This window comes from Pipistrellus hanaki (assembly GCF_964339955.1).
Source record: "Pipistrellus hanaki genome assembly, chromosome: 3".
Taxonomy (NCBI): Eukaryota; Metazoa; Chordata; class Mammalia; order Chiroptera; family Vespertilionidae; genus Pipistrellus; species Pipistrellus hanaki.
Window position 1 is genome coordinate 128,905 of NC_140505.1, and position 19,068 is coordinate 147,972.

Genomic DNA, 19,068 nt, shown 5'->3' on the forward strand with positions numbered 1-19,068 from the left:
TGAGGAAAGTGCTCCAAGAGGTCCCACGCTCCAGAAGGGCATGTCACTTCTGCTCAAAATTCATTAAACACATCTCACAGCCCCACCTAATTACACAAAAGGTAGATCCTACTTTGTGTCAAGAAAATAGTGCCTGACCAGCGTGGCTCAGTGGTTGGTCATGGTTTGATTCCTGATTGGGGCACATGCCAGGGTTGCCCTTTTGACAGAGAAGGAGGCACTTTAGGAAACTTTCCTGATGCAGCTTGTTCTGAAAGGGTCCAGGAAATAAGTATTTCAGGCTTCAGGGCCGTAAGGTCTCTGTCAGGACAGCCCACCTCTGCCATTGTAGACTAAAGGCTCCACAGACAATATGGAAACAAGGAGCCACTCATCTTCCTATAAAATTAAGTCTGTGATGGATATTCACATTTGAATTTCATGACATTTTCATTTAAAACATATGAAAACCACACTAAGCTCGAAGGTCACATGAAGCAGGTGGAGGCCTTGCAGAGTCTTGCTGTGCAAGGTGAATTCCGGTAGTTTGGGGCACCATGCCTATAATTCACTTTGTGTTTTTTCTTGACCTCCTCTGCTTTACAGGCTATGAAAAAAGAAATAAAAACAAGGAATGTGAAGACATGGGGGGCGCCTGCAAGCACCAGAAGACCCACGGGTGCTCCATCCTGCCTGCGGAGTGCAAGAGTCGAAACAAGCACTGCTGTAGAGTCTAACCCCCACACCACAGTGCCCGCTGAGCCCTGCAGCTCACCCTGCTGACTCCACAAAATAAAGGCGTACCACTCTCAAGGGTCCTGGAATGGGTCTTGCGGGGAACAGTTAAGTTATACGGTTGCTTACACCACTAACCAGCTGGTTGACCTCGGACAAGGCTGTTCACTGTTTCTTTTCTAAGTCTCAGTCTCTGTACCTACTACTATTGACACTGTTGTTCTCCAAGCCACCTGCAGTCTGCCCACGTGTCTGCATACCGATGAGCTACAATAAGAGCTCCGAGTGCGCGCACGTGTGTGTGTGTGTGTGTGTGTGTGTGTGTGTGTGTGTGTATGATGTGTGTGAGCGAGCTATGTGGAGAAGTCCCTGAGATTGCGTTCTCATTTTCACATCCCTCAGTGGCTCTTGGCTATCAAGCCATGGCTCCCGGTTGATGACTGGGACTCAGGGAAGCAAGCCAGTTCGGGCTCTGAGGAGCAGAAAGCTTTCAGTTGGCATGTAGGCATCACCCATAGGACCAGAGATGGCAGAACATAGCCTGTCGTTCTACAGAGAAGCAAGACTCAGAGACCTAGTGGTTTTAAAAAATATATTTTTATGGATTTCAATGAGGGAGAAAGAGGGAGAGAGATAGAAACATCAATGATGAAAGAGAATCATCGACTGGCTGTCTCCTGCACTCCCCACACTGGGGATGGAGCCCTCAACCTGGGCATGTGCCCTGACCAGGAATTGAACTGCAACCCCCTGGGTCATAGGTCAAAGCTCAACCACTGAGCCCATGCCAGCCAGGCCAGATGTAGTGATTCTTTTCTTCTCCCCCAAGGCACTGTCCAAATAGCGGTTCCTTTAAAGCCATGATGGTTTAATAGAGGTTTCTTTAAAACCATGATGTTAGAACCCAAGAAATCATCTCCAGGTAGGATGGTATCTGAATTGTAAAGGAAAGCCTGCTGCTCAGACTGGGAAACAATCTTCTGCCCATGGAGACATTGTGTCTCCCGTTTTGAAATGGTAGGGACATAGTTTCTTGGCCACAGTTATTCTTGTGACTTCATTTTTGTAATGAATCAACCTCCCATACATTTCAATCCAAAATGGAAAGTATGCTTGGGAAGACAGTTGGCAAGTGAAATATGCTGACCACAGGGCTCATTCACCCCTCCTGAGTATTACCCTGGAGAAGTGAAATGTGTGCTCTGACTCAAAACCTGTGAGAAACGCTCATGGAAGCCTTTTCATAATTGCCAATAGGGAGACACTAATGGGCATATGTAGGAAGATCAGTGATTCTGGCTTAATCTGGCTCAGGCTGCTCGGAGTGACTAGAAGAGATGCTTAGTTGATTGAAACCCTAACTTAGTGACACATTAAAGGAAGTTGGGGTGTCAGGACATCTGAAATACACCACAGAGAAAGGAACCCAGGATGTAGGGAGGAACGTGGAAATTGATCTGTTACATGTGACCACTGAGCACGCTCTGGCTGGCCCTGAGAGATCCCCAAGGACGTTCCCTTCACAAAGGCATCAGCAACCCGTTCATGAGAAAAAGTCTATAGTGCCTGTCCTCTAGAATCATGGGACATGGGGAAATCCCACCACTGATGTCATTGAGGAGGTTAGACTTATCAGAGGCCAAAGGGCAATATGTAATGGCCCAGATAATGTGCACTCTGAGTCTAATTAATTATGGAGTTAAAATAAAAAGTCTATTCTAATTATTAGCTTAGACGTGATCCTTGTAATAGACTTTAGGGTTGGAAGGGTAATTAGAATGGCTTGAACCCCAGAGACCATGGGCAATTTTGAACAGATGAGGGTGTTACCGGCATGGAATGAGGAGGGCAGTTTACCAGATGGCTGCAGAGGAGGTGCCCATAGGCTGCATCCTAACCCCCAGGCTTCTTTGGCATCTCCACCTTCTAGTCTCTCTCATCTCCAATCCCCTTATTCTCTGCTGGAAGCCTGGCCTCTGAGGCCACAACCACCACCCCATCTCTCCTGATGTCTCCTAAACCACAATCTCCATTCTTGATCTGCAGTCTCTAGATCGGGACCCATTCCTGGAAACTCTCAACATCCAATGAGTCAAATATAACAATAACCTCTTCTCCCTTTCTCTCCATCTCCAAGGACCAACTCCTCACACTTCTATTCCTGAGTGACTTGTCTATAACTGACTTCCCCTGCTTGTCGTTGGCAATGTCTTAATTCCTACCTTCACCTCCAACATTTTCACTTCAATTGTTGTATAATATCCTATGTGGCCTATGGATTTCTCATTTCTCCATCTCCTCTCCATACCCTCATTTAAAGTTCTCTCATGTTTCCCTGCATCTTAAAAGGTAAATTGTCTTTAGAGTCCCTTATCCATTGGCTACACTTTCTCTAGTTTCATCTCTTACCATATTCTGGTTCCAGACCCACTCCTAACCGGGGGCAGTCATGTCTCCAGGGCCATGCTCTTGGGCATTTTGTTCTCTCCATTTTGGAACTTATGCCACTTTCCCTGCCTAATTCTTACCCATTTTTTAAGATCCAGTTTCTAGTCACCTTGCCGGGAACATTCTTGACCCATCCAACTTGGATAAGACTTCCATGGCTGTGAGTGTCTCAGCAGTGGAGACCTCAAACCCATGTCCCCAGCTACCTTTGGGAGCAGGCAGTCATTGGTAGCGACAAAGTAAATGAACCAACGAGTGAAGAAAACGCTATCAGGTCTCAGCCTTTCGAATTACTCAGAGCAGAATGATATGGTGAAGTCTTCATTTATTTAATGCAGTGCCAACACATTGCAGGCAGACCCTTTGGCTCACTTCACTCGGATGCAGCAGAAGCTCCTCCCGGGGCAGAGCCCTGGCATGCGGAAAATGCAATTTTTCTTCCTCCTCAGGCACACGCTTATCATGGAGTCGCAGAACTCGTGCATGTCGCTATACCCACAGCCTGAAGAGAGAATCAAAATGTGGGGAGGCAGAGTTCCCATGCAGGGGAAGGAACCATTCAATCCAACCAGAAACCCCCAAACTTGACTGCTCACAAACCCATTCTGTCCGAGGCACCCCCTCTTCCCATCTTCCCTTTCCTCATGTTTGTTGGGCAGGAGGATGAGGCCAGACTTCACAGTGGCCATGACAGAAATGTCTGTGCTGCCATGGGATCTGGGAGGAGGCACTGTGCCCACCCTTTTGGGGTGACAGTCCCAGACCCTGATGTGCCCTGGCGGCTGTCACTGTGGAGTGGTCAGCCATGTCCTTTAGACATGAACATGGGTGTCTTCAACTTCCTGGAGAGAATCCCACTGAGAATAACAGGACACTACAACCCCTCTTCTGGGAAAGGAGGAGCTACAGGCGTGTTCATTACAACATGTAAACACACATGACACACCCCAGAACATGTGAGGCATGTCAGCCACCTTCTGCAGTTCACCCATGTTCCTAGGCATAGAACTCCCTCCCCCCCCCCCCACCTCCCACCTGCCTTCAGGATGCAACAAATATGCCTTAACAATTAAATGAAAGACCTAAAATTTACATCTCTAAAGAAAAAGACCCAGAGGAATTGGGGGCTGGAGCTGAGGTCAGAGGTTTCTAAAAGAGAGAAAAAACATTGCGCTTAACTCAAAGCCTCCTGGAAAAGATTCCTTTTCCTGCCTCTTAGAAGGTGAGAGGGCTGTACTCGGCCCCAAGGAGGAAGGGTCTCAGCAGTTCCCTGTCCAGTACACGCATCATCAGAAGTCACCACCTTTGGGACTCAGGCAGCAGAGGTCCAGGGGTGGCTATTGTTGGCCTTAGACTGGCCATGGGGTCAGAGACTCTCGCTCCCTGACTTCACCTACTCACAGACCTCAGCTCTGTGTCCTTGATGGCACCTTCCCTGTCTCACCCACATGCTGCCAGGGAGTGTGAGGGCCAGGCTTTAGCAGAACTGCAGGACATGCTTGTCAGTGGTCCTTGTAGCCCTCTTCCTGCTGAAAGCTGCCAGGAAAGGACCACCCTACCAGCTCTTTCCCTGTGCTTCCCCAAAGGTCCCCTGCCTGCCCCCTACAATCAACCTCCCCTCTCTTTGATGGAAAGGCAGCCCAGCGAGGAAGTTGATGGGGTCACTATTCTGAGCATCACAACAAAACCCATCATAACTCACACGAGGTCACAGTGAGCAGGTTGTTAACCCAAAGCTGAGAGGATGTGGCCAGGGACAGGCCCCTCCCTCCAGCTCCTGTCAGCTCCTGTCTGTCAAATGAATTAGTACCTGGAGCCGTGTGCCCTTAGATGAGGAGTGAAATGTGTGATTAGATGAATATGTTTCTATTAGTGCAGCACACAGGGGAGGAACAGAATGGGGGGGACAAGGACTAAGGGGTGAGCACAAGGCACAGTGGCCCTCAGTGCCCTGCCTGACCCCATAGGCTGAGCCCTCACAAGCCACCTTTCTCTCGGATCCAGGTGTGCTCACTCCAACTCTGGGCCACCTGTGACACTTGGTACTTCTGTGCTGCAGGGAACGGACAGGCAGGAGGCAGACCCCAGCCTCCCTCTCCACTCATCCCTCCAACCCTGGAGCAAGATACAGAGCAACCTATACCCCCGTTTCTCCAGTGCCACAGTTCTAAGTATGCGAACTGCCTGCTTTTGCAAAACCTCTAAGATTCCCTTTCTGCTCCTGCAGCCAGCCAGCCAACACGACACCCATAGCGGAGGCAGAAGCTGAAGAGAGTGTGTATGTAAGGGTGCTATCAGATGTGGACACAGGTGTGGATCTCACTGACAGGTGCCCAGGTGTGGGCCTGAAGGTGCTAATCCTGCCATTCCCTTGAGAGGCTGCCCTTCCCTCACTGTTCCCATGTGAGCATCCCTATGTGGCTCCCGGGCCCGGGTCCTTCTGGGAGTGGAGTGGTGGAAGGAAGGACATGGGATTGAGATATGAGAGGGAGGTGCCAGTGAGGGCTTACCTGGTGTCACCTGAGACAGAAAGAAGACAGTGAAGATGAGGACATAAACCAGCTTCATGGGGTTGGTTCCGTGAGGACAGCTTTCGGAACTCTGGGAGGAGAAAACAGATGCATAACCATGCTATCAAATAAAAAGTAGCTCAAAGCTTCCCATACAGATCTGACCAGGGTGACTCACTGCGGTAGAGAATGCCCAGTTCCGGCCAGAGCACTCGCTGAATGCACAGTGAGCAGCGAAGCCTGAGAAATGAAAGGGCACAATGGTGAGCAAGCTCCATGCAGAGCTGGGCGCTGCCCTCTGTTCCCGCCAAAGACAGGGCAAGCATAGCAGTGGTCATGGAGGTGAAAGAATGGCTGCAGCGGTGGATATTGCCATGAATGTGCTGATGAGTACATGGCTTTCTCCCCATTTACTCTCCTGGAACTTGGACGATCTGCTGCGTGAACTTGGGCACACACAGTGCCCATGCCACCTCCATCTTCTCACTAAGGGCTTTGGCACTTGGCAGAACAAAGCCATCACTCACCTCTCAGACTCACCTCCTGGCTCCACTCTCTCCTCAGATCCCTGCAGCCTCTTGTATGCACAGAGAAGCCGTGTCACTGGGTCACGTGCTCTGACAGGGGCCTAGTCCTGCCCAGTCTGTCCTATGACATTGGCCTTCCATCCCAGCTTGACCCTGCTGACTCAGGTCGTCTCTAGGCCTCCATGAGATCTCATGACCCATCAACCTCGTGGCCATGGCCTGGCTTAGCTCTGGGGAGATGCAGGCAAAGGGGCTTTCCTCCTGACCCAGAGGCAGAGTGAAAACCAGGCCTCCTCCCACACCAGGCCCTGGTCTGCAGGCCCCTCATCTGACTTCACCTGCTGTGTCTGTCCTCTGTCCCAGGTGTGGCCTGCCAACCCTACCTCAGAGACCCAGGGAGCTGGGAGTGAGTTTTCTCGTGTTTTGCTTTTTTTTTTTTTTTTTTTTACCAGAAAATCCTGGGCTCCTCTTTCTGAAGGAACCTTGAACTCGTCCACAGCAAGCATCTTCAGAAGTGGCCAGTGTAGACATTCTGCACCTTTCCCTCTCATTTCCAGGTAATGGTTGATGTCCAACATGTGTTTCTGTAATAAGAGGCCGACTGAGAAGAGCACACGGAGGGGTGTCTGCCTTCTTGCAGCCAGAGGTCCACCATCTGCTTCACGCAGGTGCCCACGCCATTCCCAAGTGCTTACATGAGGAAGGGAAGACTGGAGACCCTCGTGTGGTGGTGAAGTTTGCATGTGGCAAAGCCTACATTAGAATCAGGAACCAGGTCCCAGACCCGAGCTCTAGCCTGGTCCCCTGCAGAGGGGACTACTAGTCCTTTCATACGGGGATCAGCTTCAGACCATGGTGGCTATCAGTTCATATTTAAGAAGAATAAATTGGTTGATAATGTTCCATTGACTCATGAGAATTTAGAAATTTGAGGCTCAAAATAAAGGTTTTTGTAATATTGACTAGCAGATTTAAAAATTCACTGTAATGGGGGAAAGGTGCAAGAATAAACAAGATTATTTTTATAAACAGGAACAAATTGTGACTGCCACCACCAGGTATAATAATATACAATGATGCTAGGCTTAAAACATGTGACATTGGCCCAGCAAGAGAAAAAAGTACCGGGTTCCTGTCCTAGCTGGATTAGCTCAGTAGATAGAGCATCAGTCCATGAACTGAAGGGTCCTGGGTTCAATTCCCATCAAGGGCATGTACCTCCATTGCAGCCTCAATACCCAGCCCTCGTGAGGGAGCGTGCAGGAGGCAACCAGTCAATGTGTCTCTCTCACATCAATGTTTCCCTCTCTGTGTCTCTCCCCCTTCCTTCCACTCTCTCTAAAAATCAATAAAAAATATCCTCGGGTGAGGATTAACAACAACAGGAAAGCACTGGGTTCCTAACTGCAGAGCCAGTTAACACCTGGAATGCCTGAAAGCCCAGCTCTTGGCCCTGTTTCTTCTGGGCCCACGTTCCCACAGGCATCCCTGGGGCAGAACTGGAGCGTTCTGGGGGGAGGGGTACATCCTATAATTGTCCCCCTAGGTCCTGCCTGACCTGCCCCCTGGGTTCTAGTGACGTTGGTCCTCATGAGACAAGGGACATCTGTGCTTCTGGTTCTGCTGAGGGTTTGCTTTAGCATAACTGAAGGTGATGCATGACCTGAACCAGACTCATGGGTGGCTCGGTCTCCCTGAAGCGCCTCTTACTGGAACTCGGGAGCCACAGGAGGGACTGTCCCAGGGCAAGGCAGGTAGTACTTTCACTGGACACTGGCCCAGAGCAGTGTGGCAGCTGAGGTGGCCCCTGGTCATCTCTGCTGCATGCGAGGACTCACTGTGGATCCTTCTGAGTAGCTCGATCTGTCGATGGGTTCCAGCAGGTTCTAGAACCTGGGAAATAGAGGGTAAAATGAATTCAGGGAGCAGGGCTTTAGTGAGTTCTTTTAAGCGATGGCCTCTGAGACTGAAGATGTATACAACTATTATAATACCGTGTTTCCCTGAAAATAAGACATCCTCCGAAAATAAGACCTAGCGCATGGAAAGATAAGACATCCCCTGAAAATAAGACCTAGTGCAACTTTGGGAGAAAAAATTAATATAAGACACTGTCTTATTTTTAGGGAAACAGGGTAGGAAATCATGCCGTAGAGCTACTGTACACATTTCTAGTTAACAAGTAAGTAGAACTAGGTGAAAGGTGGGAATGGCTTGGCCAGTGTTACTCAGTGGTTAGAGCATCAGCCTGCACACCGAGGGGTCAAAGGTTCAATTCCCAGTCAAGAGCACATGCCTGGGTTGTAGTTTGCTTCCCATCTCTACCCCCATACTTCCCTCCACCCCCCAACCCCAGGTGCATTCAGGAGGCAACCAGTAGATGTCTCTCTCTCCTCCCTCCTCTCTCTCTCTCCTCTCTCTCTCCCTCCCTCTCTTTCCCCCTCGCCCCTGCCTCCTTCTACTCTCTCTGAAAAGCATTGGTAAAAATATCCTCTAAGGAGGATTAACAAAAATAAATAAATAAACAAATAAATAAATGCATAAATAATTAAAGATGGGGGCAGCAGGAGTGTTGTCCAAATTGGGCCAAGAAGAACTGAGCAGGACCTGGGGTCCACACCCTCAGAGTCAGCTCTTTGTTATAACAGTTCCCAGGATGCTCAAGAGTGAGCACAGCCTGAGGCTCAAAACACTAACCCACATGGACCGACAGATGGCTGGCCAGAGTCTGAAAGGCCTTGGTCACTCATGTGAGGCCTCGCCAGACCCCCTGCCCACACACACCGTTCGGTGCTTCAGAGCCTCTGCCCAGTACCTTTGCTTTCATTTTTTTAAAATATATTTTATTGATTTTTACAGAGAGAAAGGGAGATAGAGAGCCAGAAACATCGATGAGAGAGAAACATCGACCAGCAGCCTCCTGCACATTCCCCACCGGGGATGTGCCCACAGCCAACGTCCATGCCCTTGACTGGAATTGAATCCGGGACCCTTCTGTCCACAGACCGACGCTCTACCACTGAGCCAAACCGGTTTTGGCTGATTTCATTTTTGAATTTTTATTATGTTTATGGGAGGTGACACTAGTTAACAAGGTAAGTTTCAAGTCTACAGTTCTATAACTCACCATCTGTAGTTTGCATTTTCCACTTATCAATATTTAGTGTATTAAATGTTACTTATTTCTATTGTCTTTCCTCCATTAGGATATATGCACCATGCAGGTTAAAATATTTTTTTTTCTGTTTTGTTCACTGCTCAATAAATGAATTGTTGCCTGGCGTGGTTCAGTGGTTGAGTGTTGACCTATGAACCAGGAGGTCACAGTTCTAGTCTAGTCAAGGCACAGGCCCCTGTTGCAAGCTTAATCCCCAGTGGGGGTCATGCAGCAGGAGGCAGTCAATCAATGATTCTGTCTCATAATCAATGTTTCTATCTCTCTCCCTCTCCTTTCCTCTCTGAAATCAATAAAAATATATTTAAAAAATTTTTAAATTAAAAATAAATTGTTGAGAAAAATGAATGCATTAAAGTTGACATAATCAGTCAAGCAACAGGGGCAGCCAAATCTGGGTCACATGTCACTCTGCTGATGGGCCATAACAGAGATTGTTGGAGCTGGGACCACAAGCACCAACAGTGTTCACTCCTAGTGCTCCCACCTCTGCTCTTTCTCCACCCGTGACCACGACTCCCAGCATGCCCACCAGGGTCCCTACCCTCCATTCCACCCTAGATTCTTCTCTGTTTTTCCAAGCCAGGCCTCTGCACTTGAATCAAGAAGAAATGGGAGACCCAGCCAGCGTGGCTCAGTGGTTGAGCATCAACCTATGAACCAGGAGGTCATGGTTTGATTCCCAGTCAGGATACATGCCTGGGTTGCAGGCTCGATCCCCAGTGTGGGGCATGAGGAGGCAGATGATAAATGGTTTTCTCTCATCATTGATGTTTCTCTCTCTCTCCCCCCTCCCTCTCTCAAATTCAATAAAAACATATTTTTTTAAAAATGAAGAAGAAACAGAAGAAAGAGGGAAGCACAGAGGCATGGGCTACATGGGGCTGTCCAGAGACTTTGGAACAGAGAGATGTCAGTGACTCTGTGAATGATGGGAGAATTATGTGACAAAGCAAAGAAAGTTTCGACTTCATTTTGAAGAAACAAAAATTAGAAAATGAATTATTATTATTTTTTTTATTTTATTTATTTTATTTTATTTTATTTTATTTTTTTAATACTGTTTTGCTTTTCTATAGTTCTTTTTTTTATTTTTTACATATTTTCTTGATTTTTTTTTATTGCCCCCCTCCCTCCCTCCCAGATATCCCCTCCCTCCCCATAGTTTTATGTCCATTGGTTGTACTTATATGCATTTATACAAGTCCTTCGGTTGATCTATTATCTCCCCCTGATATCCCTACCCTCCCCACTGTAATTTACAGTCTGCCTGTTGCTTTACTTTCTCTATATCTGTCTCTTGGTTCATCAGTTTATAAAGATCTTTATCATCCACCGATGTGTGAGGTCATGTGGTGTTTCTCTTTCGTTGATTGGCTTATTTCACTCAACATGATGCTCTCCAATTCCATCCAGGTTGCTGCAAATGATGAGAATTCCTTCTTCTTTATGGCAGCATAGTATTCCATTGTGTAGATGTACCATAGTTTTTGGATCCAATCATCTGCTGACGGGCACCTAGGCTGTTTCCAAATTCTGGCTATTGTAGATTGTGCTGCTATGAACATAGGGGTGCATATATCCTTTCTGATTGGTGTTTCTAGTTTCTTGGGATATATTCCTAGAAGTGGGATTACTGGGTCAAATGGGAGTTCCATTTTCAGTTTTTTGAGGAAACTCCACCCTGTTCTCCACAGTGGTTGCACCAGTCTGCATTCCCACCAGCAGTGCACGAGGGTTCCTTTTTCTCCGCAACCTCGCCAACACTTGTCGTTTGTTGATTTGTTGATGTTGGCCATTCTGACAGGTGTGAGATGGTACCGCATTGTTGTTTTGATTTGCACCTCTCGGATAATTAGTGACTTTGAGCATGTTTTCATGTGCCTTTTGGCCTTCCTTCTGTCTTCTTTTGAAAATATTCTGTTTAGGTCCATTGCCCATTTTTTAATTGGATCATTCATCTTCCTTTTATTTAGTTGTATAAGCTGTCTGTAAATGTTGGAGATTAAACCTTTATCAGTGGTAATATTTGCAAATATGATCTCCCATACCGTGGGCTTTCTTGTTGTTTTATTGATGGTTTCTTTTGCTGTAAAAAAGCTTTTTATTTTGAAGTAGTCCCATTTGTTTATTTTCTCTTTAGCTTCCATTGCCCTAGGGGCAGTATCAGTGAAGAAGTTATTTTGGCATACGTCTGAGATTTTGCTACCTGTGGATGCTTCTAGTATTTTTATGGTTTCCCGTCTGATGTTTAAGTCCTGTATCCATTTTGAGTTTATCCTTGTGAATGGTGTAAGTTGGTGATCTAGTTTCATTCTTTTGCATGTGTCTGTCCAATTTTCCCAACACCATTTATTGAAGAGACTGTCTTGACTCCATTGTATATTCGTGCCTCCTTTGTCAAATATTAATTGAGCATAGTGATTTGGGTTGATATCTGGGTTCTCAATTCTATTCCATTGATCTATTTGTCTGTTCTTGTGCCAGTACCAGGCTGTTTTGAGAACAGTGGCTTTGTAGTATAGTTTGAAGTCTGGTATTGAGATCCCTCCTACTTTACTCTTCTTTCTCAGAATTGCTGTGGCTATTCGGGGTCTTTTATTGTTCCAAATGAACTTTTGGAGAGTTCTTTCTAGGTCAGTGAAATATGTCGTTGGTATTTTAATGGGGAGTGCATTGAACCTATAGATTGCTTTAGGAAGTATGGACATTTTGATGATGTTGATTCTACCAATCCATGAACATGGTATGTTCTTCCATCTCCTTACATCTTCCTCTATCTCTTTTTTCAGTGTCGTGTAGTTTTCCGCAAATAGGTCCTTTATTTCTTTAGTTAAATTTATTCCTAGGTATCTTAATTTTTTTGGTGCGATGGTGAATGGAATTGCTTTTTTAGCCTCTGTTTCTGTAGTTTCACTGTTGGTGTATAGAAATGCCATGGATTTCTTGGCATTAATTTTATATCCTGCTACGTTGCCAAATTCATTTATTAAGTCAATTAGTTTTTTAATGGAGTCTTTTGGGTTTTTTATGTACAATATCATGTCATCTGCAAATAAGGATAACTTTACTTCTTCTTTTCCAATTTGGATGCCTTTTATTTCCTCCTCTTGTCTAATTGCAATGGCTAGTACTTCCAGAACTATGTCAAACAGGAGTGGCGAGAGTGGGCATCCCTGTCTTGTTCCTGTTCTTAGAGGGAATGGTTTTAGTTTTTGCCCATTGAGTATAATGTTGGCTGTGGGTTTATCATATATAGCTTTTATTATGTTGAGGTATGATCCTTGTACTCCCACCTTTTTAAGAGTTTTTAACAGGAAAGGGTGTTGGATTTTGTCAAATGCTTTTTCTGCGTCAATTGATATGACTATATGATTTTTATCTTTCAATTTGTTTATGTGATGTATCACGTTTATTGATTTGCGGATATTGTACCATCCTTGCATTCCTGGAATAAATCCTACTTGGTCATGGTGTATGACCTTTGTGATGTTCTTCTGGAGTCGATTTGCTAGAATTTTGTTGAGGATTTTGGCATCTATGTTCATGAGGGATATTGGCCTGTAATTCTCTTTCATTGAGTTGTCTTTATCTGGTTTTGGTATTAGGGTGATGTTGGCTTCATAGAAGGAGTTCGGAAGTGTTCCTTCCTCTTGGATTTTTTGGAATAGTCTGAGGAGGATAGGTTTTAGTTCTTCCTTGAATGTTTGGTAAAACTCTCCTGTGAAGCCATCTGGCCCTGGGCTTTGTTTGCTGGAAGCTTTTTGATGACTGTTTCAATTTCTTCCCAAGTCACTGGTCTATTGAGATTTTTAGATTCTTCCCGATTGAGTTTTGGAAGTTTGTATTTTTCTAGGAATATGTCCATTTCCTCCAGGTTGTTTAGTTTGTTGGAATAGAGTTGTTCGTAGTATTTTGTAACAATCTGTTGTATTTCGGTGGGGTCTGTTGTTATTTCACCTCTTTCATTTCTGATTTTGTTTATTTGGGTCCTCTCTCTTTGTTTCTTGGTTAGCCTGGCTAGAGGTCCATCAATCTTGTTTATCCTTTCGAAGAACCAGCTCTTGGTTTTGTTGATCTTATGTATTGTTTCTTTGGTCTCTATGTCATTTATCTGTGCTCTGATTTTTGTTATTTCCTTCCTTCTGCTTACACTGGGCTTTTCTTGTTGCTCTTTTTCTAACTCTTTGAGTTGTAGAGTTAGTTCATCTGTTACCATTTTTTCTAGTTTTTTGCAATAGGCTTGTAAGGATATGAACTTCCCTCTCAAAACTGCTTTTGCTGTGTCCCATAGATTTTGAATTGTTGTGTTTTCATTGTCATTTGTTGCCAGGATGTTTTTAATTTCTTCCTTGATTTCTCTGGTAACCCAGTCCTTGTTTAATAGCATGTTGTTTAGTCTCCATGTATTTGATTTCTTTGGATTATTTTTATTGTAATTAGTTTCCAGTTTTATGCCACTATGGTCTGAGAAGATGCTTGATATGATTTCTATCTTCTTGAATTTGAAGAGACTTTGCCTATGTCCCAAAATGTGGTCTATCTTTGAGAATGTCCCATGTGCACTTGAGAAGAATGTATATTCTGTGGCTTTGGGGTGGAATGTTCTAAAGATGTCAATTAATTCCATCTGGTCTAGTGAGTCGTTTAGGATTGATATTTCTTTGCTGATTTTTTGTTTAGATGATTTGTCGAAGGGTGACAGTGGGGTATTAAAATCTCCTACTATGATTGTATTGCTATTAATCTCTCCCTTAATGTCCTCCAGCAGTTTTTTTATGTATTTGGGTGCTCCTGTATTGGGTGCATATATATTTACCAGGGTTATTTCTTCTTGTTGGATTGTACCCTTTAGTATTATGAAGTGGCCTTCATTATCTCTTGTTATGTCCTTCACTCTGAGATCTAATTTGTCAGATATAAGTATTGCTACCCCAGCTTTTCTTTCCTTTCCATTTGCCTGGAAAACTTTTTTCCATCCCTTCACCCTCAGTCTGTGTGCATCTTTTTTTCTGAGGTGGGTTTCTTGTAGGCAACAGATGTAAGGGTCTTGTTTTCTTATCCAATCTGACACCCTATGTCTTTTGATTGGAGCATTTAATCCATTTACATTTAAGGTTATTATTGATAGGTACTCATTTGATGGCATTTTTATTCTATACCCATGTTCCTTCTTCAATTCCTATTTCTTTATTTTTACAGTAGACCCTTTAGCATTTCTTGCATTGCTGGTTTGGTGGAGATAAATTCCTTCAGTCTTTTTTTGTCTGTGAAGCTCCTGATTTCCCCTTCAATTTTGATTGATAGTCTTGCTGGGTACAGTATTCTTGGATTCAAACCCTTCCTTTGCATGACTTTGTATATTTCATCCCATTCCCTTCTGGCCTGATATGTTTCTGTTGAGAAATCAGTTGCTAGTCTGATGGGGGTTCCTTTGTAAGTAACTTTCTGTCTCTCTCTGGCTGCTTTTAAGATTCTTACTTTGTCGTTGTTGTTTGCCACTTTAATTATAATGTGCCTTGGCGTCTGTCTTCTGGGATTCATTTTGCTTGGGACTCTGCGAGCATCTTGGATTTGTGTGGGTTTTTTCTTCTCTATCTCAGGAAAGTTTTCTATCATTATTTCTTGAAATACTTTTTCCACGTCTACCTCAGTTTCCTTTCCTTCTGGAACCCCTATTATTCGAATATTATTTTGTTTTGTAATGTCCCAAAGCTCCCGTAGGCTCTCCTCCTGCTTTTTAATCTTTTTTTCTAGAAGCTGCTCTAATTGGGTATTTTTTTCCATCTTGTCTTCTAGCTCACTGATGCGGTCTTCCGCTTCATCTAGTCTACTCTTGATGCTTTCTATTGAGTTCTTCATGGTAGCGATGTCATTTTTCATTTCTTCTTGGTTCTTCCTCAATTCCTGATGGTTCTTCCTCATTTCTTCTTGGTTATTGTCAAATTTCTCTTCCATTCTTTTTAGCCAACCAATAATCATTATTCTGAACTCTTGCTCTGGTAGGCTGCTTGCCTCTGGCTCGTTTACTTCCTTTTCTGGTGATGCCTGCTTTTCTTTCATTTGTGGGATGTTTCTTTGTCTTCCCATGGTATCTCTTTTCAGGATGTCTGGTTATGTGGTGTTCTTTCTCTTGCGTTAATTTATAGGTGCAAAATACAACACTACCAGGTACAACACGAGAGGCACTTAACAGGAATGTATTTACAATATTAATAACCTCTAATAAAGGTAACCCCTAGCGATAGGCAAATTAGGGTATAGGAGAGAAGGAAGGAAGGAAGGTAAAAATAAAATAAAGAAAAATTAAAAAAAAAAAAGTCAAAGAAGAAATAAAGTAATGACAAAATGAAGTTAGAAAACAGGGAGAAAAAGAAGAGAGAGGAAGAGAGAGAGAGAGAGAGAGAGAGAGAGAGAGAGAGAGAAGAAGCAAACTAAAAAAATGGGAAACAAACTATATATATGTGGAGAAAATTGCAATAGATCAACCACTGAGCCCAGCCAATGCCGGTAACAATACTTGGAGATTAATACAAACTACAATACAATATCCACTATTATTAAGTAAGGTTATGATATACAGAAGTCAAAGAAACAAACAAAAACAGAGGATTTAAAAAAAAATACAAAGCAACAATAACAACACTGGCATAAGCATAACAATTTCACTGAAAAGCACAAATATTCACATTAATCAACCTTCACTCAAACAATGAGAAAAGGATAGAAAGTAAAACCGTTTTTTTTGTGTGTGTGTTTTTTTTTTTTTTTTTTTTTTTTTAACTAGTTAATATAGTGCAGAGAGTGATATTTATACACTTGTATCAGGGGTTGGAACTTAGGTCTATGAGTATAGTGAGAGCTTTAGCAGGGGGTATACAGAAAGAATAGAGGAAAAACTAAAGCCGGAAAGGGATAGGATAAACTGGAGACTAAAAGGTTAAAGTTTAGTAAGAGAGTGATGGGGTAAAGGTCGAATTGAGATAGGGTTGAATGATGCTATAGTAGAGATTAAAATAGAATGAAGGTTACTCCCAATGTAAAATAAAGACGAAGTAAAATGGTACTGGGGAGGAAAAGAAAAAGAAAAAAAAATTGCAAAATAGCAGTAGTAATAGTGAAGATAGAGATTGAAAAATGTAATAATTGAAAAGGTAAAATCAAGTAAGGAAAAAAAAGAAAAAAAATCGTTTCTGAAGTAAAAGATGTAAAAAATGAAAATTAAATAAAAAATGTAAAAAATGAAAATAAAATAAAGAATAGTATAATTAGCATAAAATTGTCCAGTAGAGTTCAATCACTTCCTCTGTTATTGTATTTGGTATGCCTGGTTCTTGGATCAGAGAGTCTTGCAGTTCCCAGCATTCCACTGCACCTCAGTTTTGTAAGGTAGTCCTTAATTTTAGGTAGGCTATATCTTAGTTATTTGTGTCCATTTATTTTTGATTAATTAAAAGAAAAAGAAAAAGAAAAAAGAAAAAAAAAAAAAAGGCAGTTTGTAGTTCAGCCCTTAGGTGTCAGTGTTACCGGTTTGATCTCCCAGACTTTGGTTGCTCTGGCCCTCTTTCTCTCTGGGGGCGGGCCCTCGCAGCTCTCCTGGGCTACAATATAGGCGGGGCCGCGGCCGCACTGGGGGCGGGGCCTCGCGGCGCTCCGGGGCGCAGTGCTCAGGGCCGCACTGGGGGCAGGGCCTCTCGGCGCTCTGGGGCCCCTGCGCTCAGGGCCGCACTGGGGTCGGGGCCTCGCGACGCTCCGGGGCGCAGCGCTCAGGGCCGCACTGGGGGCAGGGCCTCGCGGCGCTCTGGGGCCGCTATGCTCAGGGCCGCACTGGGGTCGGGGCCTCACGGCGCTCTGGGGCCGCTGTGCTCAGGGCCGCACTGGGGGCAGGGCCTCGAGGCGCTCCGGGGCCGCGGCGCTCAGGGCTGCACTGGGGGCGGGGCCTCGCGGCGCTCTGGTGCTACAATATATCAATAGGTGGGGCCGCGGCGCTCTGGGCTGCACTGGGGGCGGGGCCTCGCGGCGCTCCAGGCTGCACTGGGGGCGGGGCCTCGCGGCGCTCCTGGCGGCGCGCAGGGCCGCTCTGGGGGCGGGGCCTCGCGGTGCTCCTGGTGGCGCGCTCAGGGCCGCTCTGGGGGCAGGGCCTCGCGGGAGCAATGTGGCTATCGCAGCCTGAACTCTCAGCCTAGCCACGCAAACTCTGACCTTTCTGTGGGTGGTTGAAGAGCTTCCTTGAATCCACGCGCTTGCTCCGATCAGGGCGCCACAGGTGCTCGATGGACTCCTCGGCTGTGGGTTTTCCAGGCCTCAGAGAAGCTGCTCCCTTCCTGGTAGGGTGGCGCCGCCTTTGCGCCGAGCCCGGAGCTCCGGGAGAAGTCGGGAGTGCTGGCCGCTTGGTCAGGAAAAATTGTCCAGCGGATACTTCCTTACCTTCCTAGAGTGATCCGCTGCCCCTTAGCTGCTAATCAACATTCCCTGAGCGACTCAGATGTTGCTTCTATCTGTTTTGGGACCGGGGTCAGAACAAGTCCATCTGTTCGGTCACCATCCAATCCAGGAAATCTCACCACTTCAGGCTGTTCAACTCGAAAATGAATTATTTTTAAATCACGCATAGGCTCCTAAGTTCTCCTGCCAATGGCAGACTTTCCCACTCAAGGACAAGGCCCACTGTGGATGCTCCCCACAGACACTGAGCACAGCAAAACCTGCAATGATCCCTGTCCACAGACTGCGAGGAGGCCGGTGCTGATCAGGAAGCAGGGAATCACACTCATCTGTGTCCATCCAAAGTCTTCACCCACACTGACTGACAGCAGGGACAGCCCATTGTGCGTCCGCACAGTGAGCTGAGTCCTAGTGGTTACTCATTGATGGGACCCAACCATGCAGTCGGCCTGGACTGTTACTCATCACAGTGCCAGCCAAGCTCCATTCTTCTCCATGGACTATTTAGGTTTTGGAAGAAGGCAAATATAACTTATCTTTTCTCTGTCTCCCAACTTCCTGGGCACCTTGGGCACCTGTGGCCTCCTCCCTCGCCTTCCCAACTTGTGCTGTAAATTACAGGTGGTGATGCTGAACCCCAGGCTGGCTCCTCATCAGAGGCAGGATGTGGCGTAGTGAAGAGATCATTTACTCACAATGTTGCAGCAGGTTCATGGTCTGGACAGGAACAGTGAGCAGGAAGACAGGAAACAGTCACCCTAACCCAGGCTCCACCTTGGAGCGGGTGCCTCCTGACCTGTCACTGAGACTCCTTTCTGGGTAGTCTCTGTACATTGTGCTTTCGTCCTGCGTGTCCCCAACACCACCCGAGCCCAGTGCTGCCACCCAGCTCCTTCCCCATTGCAGCGGCGGGCCCAGGACCAAGCACTGTCCTCACATCGCTCGCCCACTACAGCAAACTCTCTCCTGTGCACACTCCCGGAGGTTTCAGAGGAAACCACAACTTCCCTCCAGGCAGACAGAGTTCTGGAACCAACTGCAGCCTTTGATGATGCTGCTTCTCATGCCGGCTCCTCACGTGGGTGAGCTGCTGCACCTGGCTGGGTTTTATTTTCTACATCTGTGGTGTGGGGCTGCTAACCCAGTGTGGTTCTCATGAAAATGCCTGCAGAACTGAAAGCGGAACATGCACTTAATTCTTACCATTGATTCCCTCCCCACCACCCATTCCGGGAAGCTGATGTTCTAA

The 19,068-nt window shown here is 45.7% G+C and overlaps 1 protein-coding gene across 3 annotated transcripts; it reads right to left on the bottom strand.

Moving 5' to 3' along the window:
- Positions 1-3,467: 3,467 nt before the first annotated feature.
- LOC311620665 (uncharacterized protein) lies at positions 3,468-8,430 on the bottom strand. Of its 3 annotated transcripts, XM_084880213.1 has the most exons (5): positions 6,895-8,430; positions 6,649-6,783; positions 5,851-5,912; positions 5,673-5,763; positions 3,468-3,664 (listed from the first exon to the last, which is right to left on the bottom strand). In XM_084880213.1, the coding sequence occupies exons 2-5, from the start codon at positions 6,728-6,730 to the stop codon at positions 3,531-3,533; spliced, it is 369 nt and encodes a 122-aa protein (XP_084736339.1). In that variant the 5' UTR covers positions 6,731-6,783; positions 6,895-8,430; the 3' UTR covers positions 3,468-3,530. The 3 variants fall into 3 exon arrangements, 2 of the variants coding, with proteins under 2 accessions (XP_084736339.1, XP_084736338.1); XR_014794729.1 differs by having other exon boundaries at positions 6,200-8,430; XM_084880212.1 differs by having other exon boundaries at positions 6,649-8,430.
- Positions 8,431-19,068: the final 10,638 nt, after the last annotated feature.

Bases quoted from the DNA above. Each gene is read 5' to 3' on its own strand.
- LOC311620665 (XM_084880213.1), bottom strand. From the start codon at position 6,730: ATGTCTACACTGGCCACTTCTGAAGATGCTTGCTGTGGACGAGTTCAA. The intron at 5,764-5,850 runs GTGAGTCACCCT...TTCTCCTCCCAG, and splicing joins ACTGGGCATTCTCTACCGCA to AGTTCCGAAAGCTGTCCTCA. The intron at 3,665-5,672 runs GTAAGCCCTCAC...TTCTCTCTTCAG, and splicing joins TCTGTCTCAGGTGACACCAG to GCTGTGGGTATAGCGACATG.